This window comes from Netta rufina (genome assembly GCF_964035555.1).
Source record: "Netta rufina genome assembly, chromosome: 1".
Classification (NCBI taxonomy): Eukaryota; Metazoa; Chordata; class Aves; order Anseriformes; family Anatidae; genus Netta; species Netta rufina.
Window position 1 is genome coordinate 164,134,493 of NC_140123.1, and position 15,522 is coordinate 164,150,014.

Below are 15,522 nucleotides of genomic sequence, written 5' to 3' on the forward strand. Positions count from 1 at the left end.
ACATTGCCTGGGGGTGAGCTGTACATTTCAGGGCTAGCTCTCCTTTTATTCCTGCATTATTTCTGACCAGCTGTTTCGTGAGGTTTGCAAAACGATTAAGGCTCGATGTTCAGACTCATCCTTAACAAAATAATTATGCAAACAAAAATAAAGGTTTGATGTTCAGACTGGTAGTAACTACCATAACTGCGCATAACCACAACTAAAAAAAAACACAACTCGGAGACCGTGTGTGTGTGTGCGCGCATTTATTTTTCTGACGGTAATTTCTGTGCAGGCTGCTGACTTGCACGAACACTCATCGACACCACCGTTGAGGTGTTAATTCCAGCGGGACCCGCCCCTCAGTGTTTTCCATTTAAAGACCCCAAAAGGGCACAAAACCGCCCCGAGGAGCCCCCGCGGCCCGCCCCCGCGCCCGCCCTCAGCCGCCCTCCCTCAGGGGCCGCCCCCGAGCCCCGCCCCGGCCGCCATTCCGCGCGGCCCGCCCCGCCGTCCCGCCCCCCCGCGCCTCGCGGCCAATCAGAGAGCGGAACGGCGTCGCGGCCGGCCAATGGGGAGGCGGGGGCGCTCCGCGGCGCTGGGCGCCGTGCCGGCGGCGGGGACAAGATGGCGGTGGCGGGGCGCGGGGCCGCGGCCGTGAAGCCCATCTTCAGCCGCGACCTGGGCGAGGCGAAGCGGCGCGTGCGGGAGCTGTACCGGGCCTGGTACCGCGAGGTGCCCAACACGGGTGAGGGGGCGCCGGGGGGAGCCGCGGGAGGCGGCCCCGCGTCAAGGTCGCGGCGGGCGGGCGGGCGGGAGGGCTGCGTGAGGGGGGAGCGGGGCCGTGATCCGTGGTGTCCCCGCAGTGCACCTCTACCAGCTGGACATCACCGTCAGGCAGGCGCGGGACAAGCTGCGGGAGCTCTTCGTGAAGAACGCCCACGTCACGGACCCGCGGGTGATCGACATGCTGGTGATCAAGGTGCGGCCCGGGGGGGCGAGGGGTGAAGCGCCCCGTTTTTAAGGCAGGGCAGCAGTGTTGTTGTGTTCGGGGGTCAGTGGTGCTAGAACATGCGTTTCTGGCACTCGGTATCACGACAATGTGCAGATTTTAAAAGGGGAAGTGTATGGTAAACAAAACGGTGGCTCAAACACACGCAGGTTTCCTTTGAGAAAGCAGCAGCAATCAAAGAAAAGGACAAAGATGCTGGTGTTAGCTTATCGCTAAAAATGACCTTTCTGGTCCCTACAGTACTTCCTTAGATTGGGATGTATTTTCCTTAACTGATTCTAAAACAAACGTTAAGAGTGGCCATACTTTGTGGGAGGCTGGCTTTGGGTTTGCATAGGTAGCAGTACACCCTGATCTCGTAGCGTATCTAGCTGTGTCCTAGCCCTGAGACCTGTCTGTCTGAAGGACTCCTCAGCGTGCCAAGAGTAGGGTAAGGATTCAGAGGAGGCCGGAGCAAGGATAACTGACCTTTGCAGTTTTAAAGCATTAGAAACCTTCCAGCCAAGAGCTGCCATGCTCGCCTGTTGTATTTCTTGCATTTCAAGACAGCTAGGTTATCCTTAAATAAAGGAAAAAATCTGCAAACACAGTCCAAGGTAATAGTCCAGTGGGTGAAACTTCCAGGCAGCCTCATTATTATAATATTCTTATAACCGTTCTCATTATTATATATCTCTTGTCTATGCACAGGGAAAAATGGATCTTCAAGAAACCATTCACGTATGGAAGCAGAAGACTCACATCATGAGGTATTTCCATGAGACGGAAACCCCACGGCCTAAAGACTTTATGTCCAAATTCTATGCAGGCCACGATCCATGAGACAGCCTGACTCTGTCTTCCTGTCCTGTACTACAAATAAAGTTCTATATGACAGAAACAATCTGTACAGACAGACTGTATAGCAGCCTGCATGCCTAACGACTAAATCTGAACCCAGCGTGTGCACAAGTCATTAATGATCTCTATGCGGAGCTGTGATTACCTAGTTTTTGCCAACGTGTATTTTCAGTGGGTAGAGTTTGTCTCATCATTTTTCCTGAGTGTCTGCTGAAAAATCACAGCACACCTGGGTTGTGGAGCTGTCTGCTCAGCCTGCACCCTGCACGTGGGTGGGAGCTCCTTGGAAAAAAGAGCAGGCAAGAGTGGGCCTTCGGAAAAGCTGTTGTAGTCGCAGAGGTTTTGTGCTTGAGGCCCACGTGTATTCCTGCAGTGTTCACAATTTCATGCCGTGACTGTGTTGACCTTGTTTTTCACTTTGACACTATTCTCTGTTTACTTCTAGCAGAGAATGGCTTACAATCCAATAGGCCAATAAAGCCCTTTGTACAATGAAGAGATCAGTAGAGTCCATTTCCCTGCTGTAAAATTAAATTACCTGGAAAAATGTTTTTTTTTTTTTGTACTGCTGTCTGGAACAGGGAAGCTCCATGAGAGCATGTGATGCCTAGCAGGAGGTAGTGTCCTACCATCACCTCAATAATTGAGTCAGGAATTACTAGTTTGCCACTGAGAAGAGGAAGGAAAATTTGTTCTTTTGCCAGTCAGAATGCATTTTCAGCAGCTAAATCCATGCAGGAGCTTTCCCATGTGTGATCAGCACTGCATCCTTGTGGTGCTCTGACTTCTATCCTTGCCTAAACTCTGGCGCCTTCATCCCCACATGAGAGCTGTTAAGGGAGAAGTGGACAGTTAAGAGAGGAGGCCAGATCTAGTGGCCAGAAACCATGAGAAAGCATTGTCCCAGAAACATGTCTGGCTTTAATGAAATAATCATTTGACTTTGACCTTTCAAGGTCAAGCTGGCATGCAACTGGTCTGATGAGACTGAAGATACCAGCAGCAGAGAAGACCTTGTAAATCTATGATGTGATTATTTAATTGCAAAAGCAAATACTTATAAGGAAAGAGGGGGAACACTGAAGTTTAACACATAGTTAAAAAAATAAATGTATCAGGACTCACACAAAAGTAAAGAACTACCTAAGCATTACAAGTACTTGGAGCCAAAGCACTCAGAGTTTCACTGTCCACATGTTAAATGCTATGAAAACCATCACCTTAGTTTGCTACTCATGATCTCAACTTTGTATGTTACTAAACCTACTTAACGTTTACTGTGCACCGGTAATACTGCACTTAATCCTCAGTGAGGTGAAATTAATGTGCCAGTCTCTATCAGGCATACCTGCACAGTGCTAGGTTGCAAGTCAGCGTTATCTGAACTGCAGTGCCACTGTCAATATGAACTCCATTCTTTTATTGGGGCTGTGTTGTGGGGCTCCTGCTTCCTCTAGGATCCTATATTGTTCCATTGATTAGGACTGAATTACAGAAAAGACTCCTAAAAGGAAAAAAAAATATATGAAAAGAACCTTGCCACTGGAACAGACTTAGGAAGGTAGAAAGGTTAAGACAGAAGTACTAGGTCATAGGCAATAATCTACAAAAAAACAAAACAAAACACGGAAACAAAGTCAAGCATCTCAATCTCTTGTTCTTTAATTATTTCCTATATTGCAAATAACAGGAATCCCAAGCAGTCCTTTATGAGGTGACTGTGTGTGTGCAAGGATGCAGAACCCATCAAGTGCCTCCTTCATTCCTGATTTACAGATTTCTCTTACACGGGCACGTGCAGGACATTGACTGGCAAAGGGGATGCAGTACCCCCGTCCCCTTGAGGAAGGACAAAATGCAGGTGACAAATGTTGGAAGCATTTCTCTCACACTGGCTTCCTCCCTTCCGTTCTTCCACTATGGTTCTGCAGATAGAATAAAACCACGTTACTTTTCAGATGCACTGCACCAAGCTCCGGGCCGTACAACCCCAAACCACGCGAGGTGGGGGTCTACGAAAACTGGCTTTCTAACAGGCCACTGCGGTTTTTTGCAACCTTTTAACTCTTTGATTTTAGCACAGTGCATACATTAAAACAATGCTGAAGAATTCTCTAAGATGCACACAAACTAAAATCTTTACAAATGGAATAATACCAAACAAGAAAGTGTGGCATGCTGCAGATAAAGGTGACTTATTCCACTCTTTTTTTGTCTGAATGGTCAGGCTACTCCAGCGATCAGCACCCACACAACAGTTTGATCTACTGTGCTCAGGAATTCTCAAGTTTTTTCACTTCTCTACCAGAATTTCATACAATCTGTGATTCTCATTTAAAAGTCATGGGTTAGCAGACTATCGAACAGGTGACCATTAACAACACTTCAGCAGCTATGTCCCCCTTTCAGGCCTGCAGCATAGACCATATCATCCCTCACTGACTGCTTTACTTCTGATTCAAATGCCAAGATATGAAACGTCAAGATCTAAAGCACGATCAGTCGATCTCCACAGACGGTTTGCTGCGGGGATTTCTCGCTCAGAAACCAATCTGTCCCACTCCAGTATGGAAGCAAGGCGATGTTTGGAGCCGGAGGCAATACAGCTGCTGGTATCTCTGCTTTACCCACGGCCAAATCCTTCGGAACCGTCCCAGGAGCACCCATTTCCCAGGCAGGGATCGCGGGCCGTGTGGCTGCCGGTGCCGCCCTCACCTTTAATCGTCGTCGTCGTCGTCCTCGGGCACGAAGATGTCGTGCTCCTCCAGCAGCGCCGCGAAGTTCTTGCTGATCTGCGTGCCCACGTAGAGGAAGGGGATCACCACGCTGAACACCCGCAGGAGGCCGAACGGGGTCTGCGGGCACAACCGACACAGGCGCCGCCGTTACCGGCCCCGCCGCCCCCCGCGCCTCCCCCAGCCCAGCCCCACTGCCTCACCTTGACGGGCTTGGGCAGGATGGCGCCGCTGCGGGTGACGGTGGCCCGGCGGCAGGGCACCAGCGGCCCGGCCCAGCCCGCCCGCACCGAGCGCGACGCGGCCGCCGCCAGCAGCCGCCCGCCCGCCGCCGCCATCGCCGCTCCCGCCCCGCTCCGCTCCCCCCGGGCCCGCGGCTCTCGCGAGGCTGCGCCCGGCCCCGCTCCCCGCCCCCCGCCCCCCGCCCCGGGGCCCGGCCCATGGCGGCCCCGCTGAGGCGCGGCCCCGGCAGGGGTTGGTGCTGAGGCGGCTGAGCTGAGGCGGTGTACAAACGCGAAGTGGTTTATTGGGCTGGCCGGCGTAAAACAGAAGTGGTTACAGGGTTGAAATGCGTCATACACACACGTTCCGCACGTCAAAAATAAAAATAAAATAAAATAAAATAAAAGGGGCGCATGCAAACTCGGCTCTGAAAAAAGAACACGCTAAATACTGGCGGTGTGAGCGCTGCAGGAGACAGGAGTGTTTCCGCAAGCTGCTTGTAGTGTCGGTATTGTGCGGGTCCTGCAGGACGCTGGGTGCAAAGGTGCCACTGGAACTGGAGCTTTGCGCGGATCCCGGCGCGTTTCGCTGGGTTCCTTTCTCGAGTTCCTCCATGAAGGCAGTGAGGGCTGATCCCGGGGTGACCAAGCCCGAAACTATGAATGCGGTAACTTGTAATGCAAAGCATTTGTCCGCGCTTAGTCACAAATGTCCCAAATGGCAAGCAGCAGCCAGTGGTAGACGCTTCGGGTTACTCATCGCTAGGAGGTGGCTCCAGATCAAGTGGAAAACATCACAACAGGCGTTTCATAAAAAGATAAATGTGCACAAATAAAACAATGTGTTATGGGCCTGAATGTGGAATCCCATCCGCAGAAAAGTATAAGGATTTCACCAGCTGTTTTAACAGGTTTGGGTTCCCTTCTTGGCAAAGCTTACAAAAGCTGTCACAATCTCCCTCCCTTTTTTCAGTCTTTAAACTATTTTAAGTTCAAGCATTCAGATACATGCATTTTTCTCTCCTCACTTTTGCATTATTATTCCAAGGAAAAATCTTAAATGTTGCCTTCGGTACTTAAAGAAAAGTAGCCATTTAGCTTCAAAACATCCAGTCCCCCTTTGCTAAGGCTCCTGTTTTGTGCTGCTCAGACACTTTCTATTTTTAAAAAATAATAAGGAAAGAGAAGGTGGGAAGCGAAGCAGCCCAGACCTGAAAGACTGGAGAAAAACGTGTGGCAATCAGTCTCATTTTGCTGCAGGGGACAATGTGCTAGCGAGCAGCGAAAACTCTGCTCCTTTTCCTGTAATGATCTCTGCCTGCAGACACAGAGAGGAACGGTCCATTAGCCAGGTAAGTGTGCAATCTCAGGAAGCAGAAATCCCGACCTTCTGCCCGGGGGCTGCTTTGAAGGCACAGGCAGCACAGCTGATCCGCAGATGAGCTGGTTTGATGTCTCAGAGCACCTAGGTGTTCCCTGCCTAATGAAGCGAGTGGCGGTGGGCAGCTGAAAAATCTGCAGGCGCATAGAAATCTGAGGATGGCTCCGATTATGGCTCTTTTTTAGTCATGAAAGGGCAGGCCCTGCTATGTAATGGGCATGACGGGGACTGAGAGGAAGCCCTGACCATGTGCATCCAAAGTCACGCAGCACTTTGAAGTCCTAACCAATGCCCATGCATAGACTGCTGGGCCAAGCACAAATATTATGCAACATTCTGCCATTTTCTTCTCAATGCTGTAGAAAACCCCATAAAATTACCTAAAATGCAGTTGGACAGAAAGGGGTGCTCTCCTTTCTGTCAGTTCCTCAGTTCTTTCAGTTCCTCATTTGCAGGATTTAGGATTTAGTTGGAGTATGTACTAATGGAAAGCCAGGTGGCGTGGAAATTGTGTGATTTGAATGGGACTGATTAAAGCATTAAATATAAGCTCTTTAGGAGCGTTACCAGTGCAATCCTGGCTTATTTAAACAAACTAATCTTCTTAAAAGTGAAACTGCTCTTAAATGAATAATACTGTTTCAGGTCCAGTTCTGACAGGACAGGCTTTGTTAATTTATTTTCTCTTTTAAGTCATTCCTGATGCTTGGGTCTCATGTAGGAACTCCCACTACATTTTGATTTATTGTGGAAGTTAAATCTTTACCGTCAAACTTCCTTATGTAAGTCCAAAACATCAGGAATATTTTCTCTGTATTGGGAGGGAGATAGGAAGGGGGGTGGTGAAAGAGAGAGCACTCACCAAACCTGATCCTGGCCCCAAAATACCCCCACTCGGAATGAGGAGGCACCAGGTAACGCCAAGCTCTGATGCTGCTGCCACACACATGCGATTCAGGAGTCACAAGCATTCCTGATGGACACGGACCTACGTCTGGCCCTTCTGTTCCTCCTTTCTCCTTACTGTTTTCACTTAAAAAGTAAAACAACAACAACAAATTCCTACCAACCTTGAAGAAACTACTATGAAGAAATACAGACGTGAACTAGAGGGGGTTGGATTGCACCATTCGTATGTGAAGGTCACACTCCCACTGTCCAAAGCCAGATCTAAGATCTGATTTACGCTAATGTCCTGTCAAGCCATAACTAGGCAGGAAGCTTGTCACCAAAAACTACCAAAGACACATTTTCAAAGGCACTAAAAGTTAATGCAAGCCATTTGATTTCTGCCTCTGACAATCTCTACTGGCTACTGCAAAGTAACAGGCTGAGCGCATTCAGCTCCAGAAAGGTGAATGGGTACCTACCAGTTGTAACAGACTAGTGTGCTGTTTTCCTAGCAAGACTCCTGTGGAACAGGGTAATGAAAATAGGTTTAATGCTTTCAGAGATCACGGGAAAGGCGAGATAGTCTCATATATTCTTCTCCTTTGAAAAACAGCCCTTGCCAAGAGGACAAGTGAGGAGATTTATAAACACCCTCTCCGGGGTGTCCTAGTCCTTGGACTACTAGACTCAGCACCATGTACTTGTACTGTCTGCCTTTTGGTTAAGGTTTCTGACCTAGTGGATAATGACATGGGATGTGCTCCTGCGATCAGCCCCATGAAGCTGACACAAAACTGGAGGGAAGCCCCAGCAGGTCAGGGTCTGGCTTTGGTAGGATATGGCTTTTACGCTAGCAAGGCCATGTCCAAACACTGCTGACACCCAGGGCCAGGGAGTGACTGGTCACTCACTCCTGCACCTCTGGGCCTTCTGCAGCCAGCCCCTGTCCTTGACCCCACTCCTCCAGAGCCTGCTGATGTCCTTCTTCCCCAGCTACATGGCTCTGCCCAGCTCCCCAGAGCACCTGGCAGAGCCACAACATCAAGAAGGGCCTTGCATGAGCGTAGCTCTGGACTCTGTCTCCAGCATCTGACGAGCAAGCAGCCAGAGCCCTATATGGCACTTTCTACAGTCGGTGCAGAGCCTGATAAATTCACCCTTGGGAAGACAAACAGCCTGTAGCATTCCTGTTTTGTAACAGGGAAGGCTTGAGCCAGAGAAACGAATAGGCTTGACTACCACTAGGTAGTCAGAGTCCAGCTCGGACTCGATGAGCTCCTGATCCTTGCTATTGCTTCAGATCAAGCTCGATGTTTCCTTCTGCTGTCCCCGTAAGCCTCGATGAGGAGACTGGGTGCCCCAAGAAGCAGATACAAGCTTGTGAAACACACACCAGAGGACACCCTGAGGGACATAGCAGGGAGGAGGTGCTGGGACAGGAGAAAACTTAAAAAACCACCAATGATGTTTGTGAATACAGCTCTGCTCTGGCTTGGTACACCCCACCCTGCTGGGGAAGCTGCTCCTCAGGGTCAGAGGAGGCTCCGGAACCACCCACGGTCCCACCATGGGGTCCCACCTGCCCGGGCCTGACGCTGCCACACAGCCAGAAGCCCCAGGGGTGGCAGCCCGTGCCAGCCACTCTGCCAGGCCAAAGCGAGCACCCGTCGAGGTGAGCCATGGCTCCTGGGCCAGCCGAAGCCACGGCATCTCAGACGCGTCCTCGTAAGGCCTGCGTGTGGCCCTAGAGGCACAAAGCGGCCCATCAGAGGCATTTGGTAAGAGTCTAGTCTTATCTGCAGCCAAAAAGCAAAGGCAGATGGGCTTCAGTGGGCTTCAATACCACAGACAATAATAAATGTTGACCTGTGCAAATCTCCACGCTGAGAAACAAAACCAAAGCAACTGGCGAAGGAGAGGCGGCAAACAAAACGCTGCATCTGCTGCACCAGGATGGAAGGCACTGAGCCCGGCTGTTTCGGTGGAAAGAGGATGAGGCTCGCTGCTGGAAACGCCAGGCAAGGCCTGGGGAAGACACACGTCCCTCCCGGGTGGCCAGGCAGCACGCAGGCAGCCACGTGCCGCACATCAGTTGCCAGCGAGGGAAAGGGACAGGCAACATCCCTTGCGCTGCTCTGCCAGAAACCGGCAGGCACACTGCACTCCGCGTCCCCGGGTCACGGGTGTCCCCTCTTCTGCCTCTCCTGCCACTCGCGTCTCAGCACCGCGATCTCCTGCCCGTACCAGTGGTGCAGCTTGGCGAAGCAGGCCGTCTCCGGCGACACTGGGCTCTCCTGCAAGGCAGGCGAGAGGCCGGCTGCCGGGGACCCCGCGGGGCTGCCGGCGGCCGAGCGCCGGCGCGGAGGCAGAGGCGGGGGCTTGGAGTGCCCCCCGTCGCGCTCAGGGCCGCTGCCCCAGGTGGAGTACCCGTTCTCCAGGACGGCGGGCTTCTCCTGGACGGGCAGCAAGGCGGGGTTGGAGAGGTGCCGCTTCCTGCCCGAGGACCTCCGCGGAGACTTGCGGCAAGCGGCCAAGCTCGTGCAGGCCTCCTCCAGCTGCTTCTCCAGCTCGCGCACCACCAGCCGCATGTAGTCGAAGCTGGCCCGCGACAGCGCCTTCACCCAGGCCTCCATGGCAGCCTGCCCGTCGGCCACCAGCACGTAGGCCTTGGCGCCGGCGTCGTCGAAGCGGATGGCGAAGGCGAACTCCTCGGCGGCCTCGCAGAGCTCCACGGTGCAGCCCTCCAGCACCACCAGCCCCACGGGCTCGCGGCTCTCCCGCTCCTCGAAGTAGAAGAGGAGGTTGCCCTTGAGGACGAACCAGCGGCGCTGGTAGGAGGCGCCGTGGTGGCCATGGTGGTGGTGACGCTCCACCCGCTTGCGCAGGAAGCCGGCGTGGTCGGTGGGCGAGTCGCAGGTGGCGTAGTGGGCCACGCTCCGCTCGTTCAGCTTCATGGCCCCGTGGCCACCCCGAACCGGGGAGCAGAGGGGGAAGAAGCTGGCTCAACGCGGTGTGGTGGGACCGGTGACTGTGGGGACAGTCACTACAGCCCCACCTGCCTCCTCCAGAGATGTCAGCGCCGCTGCTTTGTTTCTTACTCCGCCACTGACCTACTTTGCAGGATTTTTATGGAGCCAACTGAAGAAATTTGCCTCTGTGCATGTGAGGCGCTTGTGCTGCTCTCTCCTCTGTTGCAGGACAGGATAAAGAGGGCGATTTCAGACCCAAGATCTCCGGGACCTCCGTCTGAGCGCCCATGTCTACGGCGAGGACCAGGCGTCCCCCCTGGCCTTCCAGCAATGTCGCCATGGCCCAGGCTGCCCCCGGCTCCGTCGGGTTAAGCCATGCTGGCCGTGTGGGTCAGACCGCAGCTCCTCGTCCTCCTCCTCCGGCCGATCGCTTCCCCGGCGAGCGCCTCCGAGGCTCCACCGCGCCGAGCCCCATCCCTGGTCGGGGGAAAGGAGAGAGTCACAAACAGCTGGGAGCTGAAACAGCGAGGCTCTAATAAATAAAACAAAGCACAAATAAAAAGCAGTGAGCGGCGGGCGGGCGGCTGTGGAAGGCAGGGGTGGGGGACCCAGGGCACGCTGCGCGGGGACACGGGCACGGCTCAACCCACGGCAACGCCTCTGGGTTTTGCTTCCAGCTCCCGCGGGTTCGCTCGGCTTTTAGTCGAAAAAACAATAAAATCAAGAGTTAAGGCAGGGCTTTCCCAGCCGCGCTTCATGCTGTTTCTGCGGGACCACAGCCCCCAGCCCCCCCCAGGGCTCCCTCCCCTGGGGCAGCGCTGTCCCCCCGCCTGCCCCCCCGGGCCCTGCAGCCCTGCCCGGCCCCGCTCCGCTCACCTCGGGCCCCGGCAGCCCGGCTGGGCGGCTGTGTGCCGGGGGGGCCGGGGGGGCCGAGCCGGGCCGAGCCGTGCGGGAGGCGGGCGCGGGCGGTCAGGTGATGGGGGCGGCCCCATAGAGCGGGGCCGGGCGGCGGAGAGGCCCCCGCGGCGCTGCCCTGCTCCGGGGGCACCCAGGCGGGGATGGGGGCGGCGGGGCCCCGGCTCCTGCTGCTGGGGGGGGTGCTGGGGGGGCTGCTGGTGCTGCCCGGCCGCGGGCTGGACAACGGGCTGGCCCGCACCCCCCCCATGGGCTGGCTGGCCTGGGAGAGGTTCCGCTGCAACGTGGACTGCAGGGACGACCCCCGGCACTGCATCAGGTAAGCCAGCACCGGGACGGTGGCCATGGGGCAGCTGGTGTGGTTGGGGGGGTCCCCAAAGTGAAGGCCATCGGGTATCGGGTCCCTCAGGTCGGGGATGAGGTTGCAAAGGGGCCCCCATAGCCTTGGGGGGCGCAGCGCGGTGACCCCCGAGCCCCAGCCCGTCCCCTCGGGGCACTGGCAGGGGCTCAGCGCGCCGCCCGCCCGCAGCGAGAGGCTCTTCTTGGAGATGGCAGACCGGCTGGCAGAGGACGGCTGGCGGGAGCTGGGCTACGAGTACGTCAACATCGACGACTGCTGGTCTGCCAAGCAGCGGGACGCCGAAGGGCGGCTGGTGCCCGACCCCGAGAGGTTCCCCCGGGGCATTAAGGCCCTGGCCGACTACGTGAGTGACCCCCCTGTCCCACCGTGGAGGCTGGGCGGAGGAGCTCGGTCCCTAGGAGGCACCTTGGGACCCCTCGTCCCCTCCTCACAGCCCTCCTCTCCTCGCAGGTCCACGCCCAAGGCTTGAAGCTGGGCATCTACGGAGACCTGGGTACCCTCACCTGCGGGGGCTACCCGGGCACCACGCTGGACCACGTGGAGCAGGACGCGCAGACCTTCGCGGAGTGGGGTGTGGACATGCTGAAGCTGGACGGGTGCTACTCATCAGGCGAGGAGCAGGCGAAGGGTAAAAGCTGCCTCTTCGGCCAGTGTTTGTCCCTGCTTCAGTCGGGGTGGCCGTCCGTCTGATGGACAGTTGGCCGGCTTCGGTTTCTCCCTCACAGCTCTTCTTCTGGCTGTGTGCACCGCAGCCACGGGGTAAAAGCTCCTCTTGGGCAAAGAGGAGGTTTTGGGGGAGCCCTAGAGCCAGTGCAACACGGGAAGCCGTGCAGGTTGCTGCTGTCCATCTCCTTCACCAGTCTGCTGCTTCTCTCCCGAAGGCTACCCAGAAATGACGAGGGCCTTGAACGCCACAGGCCGCCCCATCGTCTACTCCTGCAGCTGGCCGGCATATCAGGGGGGGCTCCCGCCCAAGGTGAGGGTTGTCCTGCGTGTTGTTGGCTCCCCTGGGCCATGGGGGAGCTCTGACTGCGTGCCCATGTTCTGCACCCTACTGCTTCCCCCTAACCTTGACAATCCTGCACCCACAGCACTTGTAATGTCTAGTGAGACTTTAAAGCATTATTTATTTATTCTCCCTTTTGACTCCCACACTCTTTTCCAGGTGAACTACACCCTCCTGGCCACGATTTGCAACCTGTGGCGCAACTACGGTGACATCCAGGACTCGTGGGATAGCGTGCTTTCCATCGTGGACTGGTTCTTCGCAAACCAGGACGTGCTGCAGCCAGCAGCCGGCCCCGGCCACTGGAACGACCCGGACATGGTATTGCAATGAACCCGTCACCCCTCGAGTGTTTTTGGCCTTCCCTGGCACAGCCTGAGGGGTAGATAAAGCAAAGGGTGTCCTGGCTCAGGGGAAGCGGCAGCACACATGAGGTTTCCCGTGCTTGCTCCCACCGAGTGGGCTGCAGCATCACGAGGTGCTAACTCGAGCTCCTAACCCTTTTCTCCCTCCCCTCCAGCTCATCATCGGGAACTTCGGCCTCAGCTACGAGCAGTCGCGCTCCCAAATGGCCTTGTGGACCATCATGGCAGCCCCGCTCCTCATGTCCAACGACCTCCGCACCATCGCCCCGGGCGCCAAGGAGATCCTGCAGAACCGCCTGATGATCCGCATCAACCAGGACCCCCTGGGAATCCAGGGGCGCAGGATCGTCAAGGTTAGGGGGAAGGCGTACGTGTCTGGGAGAGCAGAGAGCAAGCGAGCAGCACCGGCTGGGAGGCAGTAACGAGGGGGGCAGAGAACCATGAATTTTTTTCCTTGAGTTCACTGCAAGCCAAAAACGTTCTTATCCCCCAAGAGCAGGGAGGGGTAAGGCAAGGCTCTTTTCCCCTGCTCCCTCCCCACAAAGGGAGGGCCAGGGCTGGCTCTTGCAGCTCTGCCTCACCCACTCATCCCCACCCCTAGGAGAAATCCCGCATCGAGGTGTTCCTGCGCCCGCTCTCCCAGGCCGCCAGCGCCCTCGTCTTCTTCAGCCGCAGGACGGACATGCCCTACCGCTACACCACCAGCCTGGCCAAGCTCGGCTTCCCGGAGAAGGCTGTGTATGAGGTGAGCCCTGCCTTCACACCGCGCCTGCACCCCCTCCTTCCAGCTTCCCCCCCTTTTGACTGCTGTGGTTTGGGCACGGAAATCGGGACACCGCGGTGAAGGTCCGTGGCACCCCGGCAGCACCCCCCTGTCTCTCCCAGGTGCAGGACGTGTACAGCGGGAAGGTGACCAGCGGCCTGAAGGCTGGAGACAACTTCACGGTGGTCGTCAACCCCTCGGGGGTGGTGATGTGGTACCTCTACCCCACGGCGCTGCGGGAGCAGCCCTGGCGCCTTGTCCAGCAGCAAGCCCCCTGCGGGGGTTCCCGGCCGCTCCTCCTCTGAGGGGGCTCGGCTGGTGGGGACGTGGGCCAGTGCCCCTGGGGCCTGTCCCTTTGCTGCACAAGTGCCTTCTGCTGGTGCAAGTGGCCGGGCCGTGTGCTGGGCGCTCCTCCGGTGTCACCTGATGATTTCTGCTCAACCCATGCAAAGCAGTTCTCGTGACTCCCTCCTGAGGGCATGCAGAGCGTGATTCCTCTGTGATTGCAAAGCACTCGGAGATCCTCCTGGGGAAGAGGAGGATCCCCTGTGGCCTCAGGGACCAGACATAGCCACCTTCTTTCCTTTGCTATAATCAGCTTGGCTTAGAGTACAGGGGCTCAGCAGGGCTGCACCCTTCTCAGGAACCCTTTGTGAGAGCTCCTGGGGCCAGGACGGCCCTGCAGAGAGGACGGGGCAGCTCCCTGCTGTGCTGGCTTTGCTTCTGCTACCAGGATCCCGGAGATAGCACTGCCACAGCCTGCCGTGCGTGCTAAGAACCCCAAACAAAACCCAAACATATGCGTCAGCGCTGCACTGAAGCCGCTTTGGGGTCAGGTGACAGCAGAGCACAACCCCAAGTTGGCCACGCACAGCCCCAGCTGCCGTGCTGTGGTGCAACCAGGCACTGCAGAGCTGCGGCGTGCTGTGGGTGCTGGCTGGGAAGGGCTGATGCTCATCTTCGGTGGGCTCCTGACTTTGGGAGCTGGTCACAGGTGCTGCTGCATCTCCTTCCTGTAGGATGTTCCTCTGCCAGGCTGAACACTCCTGCATTTCTCAGGGAAAGGCTCCTCCTCCTGCCCAGGGCAGCTTCACGCACCGCTCCACTATGAGGAGGAGCCCGCACAAATAAACCAGAAGGGGCTCAGCGGGAGTGGTGGGACGAATGCTGCAGCCCCAACCCTGCCTGCCCCACACATCCTACAGATCAGGTGAGCTGTGGCCACCCCGACAGCCCCGGGGATGGGTGCAGCACTCCCCAAGCTCACCCCGTCGGGGTGCAGGCAGCCCTGGGAGACTGATGCAAGATTAAGCCTCAGAGCAGGGAGCTACCCCGTCTCGATCTGGCCAGAAAAGGAGCTTCCTCTTTCTATTCAGAAACACAGAAGGGTGGGGAGCCCTCTCCTTGCAGGGCCACAGGGCTGATTCTAGCCTCTCACAGTCTTGTGGTGCAGCAGCAAGGTACTGGACACGATGCTTTGCAGTACTGAAAAGAAAGAAGTCTATTTTCATGTCTGTACAGGAGCCGGCTTTGTTTTTGTGATTTTTGACAATTTTGCTGAAATAAAAGGGAAGCAGGTCGCAGACTGGTTTCGCATTTATTCAGCCCCTTGGTTAGTGGAGGCGTTTAGGGTCGGTTCCTCCGAACAGGAAGAACTGCAGCAAGAAGGAAGTGGCTTCCTGTGGGACGGGGCTGGTGCAGAGGGAAACTGGCTTTGCCAGTAGTTGCACCACGCTCAGCAAGGCACCAGATTTTCTTGGCACAGGAAACCCGGATGTTACAGTCCACAACCAGGTGCCCTTTTCCTTTACCATGTATTTATTTTTCCTTTACTAGGAAAAAAAAAAAGCCCACAAACCAACCAGCTGGGTAGGAGATTCTCTTAAAGATAAGCCTTTCCTCAGGCAGCGAACATGCACAGGAGAGCCACAAATACCACATCAGTGAGCAGTCGGGTGGTGACACCGGCCCTGCTAAGGGCAGTGTTGTGCCTGCCCACAATTACGTGCCAGTTCTGGAGATCTGGCCAAGAGCAATGCCGCAGGGAGAGAGGATGAGCTTCTGTCCCCCCTTCTCTCCAT

General features: G+C 55.9%; 4 protein-coding genes across 5 annotated transcripts; 2 read left to right on the plus strand and 2 right to left on the minus strand.

The window, feature by feature from the left end:
- The first annotated feature begins 584 nt into the window (after window positions 1-584).
- NDUFA6 (NADH:ubiquinone oxidoreductase subunit A6) lies at window positions 585-2,308 on the plus strand. Its single transcript, XM_084287658.1, has 3 exons — window positions 585-730; window positions 849-964; window positions 1,685-2,308. The coding sequence occupies exons 1-3, from the start codon at window positions 610-612 to the stop codon at window positions 1,814-1,816; spliced, it is 369 nt and encodes a 122-aa protein (XP_084143784.1). The 5' UTR covers window positions 585-609; the 3' UTR covers window positions 1,817-2,308.
- Window positions 2,309-3,471: 1,163 nt separating this feature from the next.
- SMDT1 (single-pass membrane protein with aspartate rich tail 1) lies at window positions 3,472-4,946 on the minus strand. The gene is made up of 3 exons (XM_084290335.1): window positions 4,773-4,946; window positions 4,550-4,689; window positions 3,472-3,759 (listed from the first exon to the last, which is right to left on the minus strand). The coding sequence occupies exons 1-2, from the start codon at window positions 4,905-4,907 to the stop codon at window positions 4,552-4,554; spliced, it is 273 nt and encodes a 90-aa protein (XP_084146461.1). The 5' UTR covers window positions 4,908-4,946; the 3' UTR covers window positions 3,472-3,759; window positions 4,550-4,551.
- A 129-nt stretch (window positions 4,947-5,075) lies between these two features.
- Window positions 5,076-10,995, minus strand: PHETA2 (PH domain containing endocytic trafficking adaptor 2). 2 transcript variants are annotated; one of them, XM_084306511.1, is made up of 2 exons: window positions 10,908-10,995; window positions 5,076-10,508 (listed from the first exon to the last, which is right to left on the minus strand). In XM_084306511.1, the coding sequence occupies exon 2, from the start codon at window positions 10,014-10,016 to the stop codon at window positions 9,240-9,242; it is 777 nt and encodes a 258-aa protein (XP_084162637.1). In that variant the 5' UTR covers window positions 10,017-10,508; window positions 10,908-10,995; the 3' UTR covers window positions 5,076-9,239. The 2 variants fall into 2 exon arrangements, with proteins under 2 accessions (XP_084162637.1, XP_084162638.1); XM_084306512.1 differs by having other exon boundaries at window positions 5,076-10,563; window positions 10,908-10,948.
- Window positions 10,996-11,023: 28 nt separating this feature from the next.
- NAGA (alpha-N-acetylgalactosaminidase) lies at window positions 11,024-15,026 on the plus strand. Its single transcript, XM_084304409.1, has 8 exons — window positions 11,024-11,265; window positions 11,476-11,650; window positions 11,758-11,935; window positions 12,189-12,283; window positions 12,473-12,634; window positions 12,834-13,031; window positions 13,280-13,423; window positions 13,564-15,026. The coding sequence occupies exons 1-8, from the start codon at window positions 11,090-11,092 to the stop codon at window positions 13,744-13,746; spliced, it is 1,311 nt and encodes a 436-aa protein (XP_084160535.1). The 5' UTR covers window positions 11,024-11,089; the 3' UTR covers window positions 13,747-15,026.
- The last annotated feature ends 496 nt before the right edge of the window (window positions 15,027-15,522 follow it).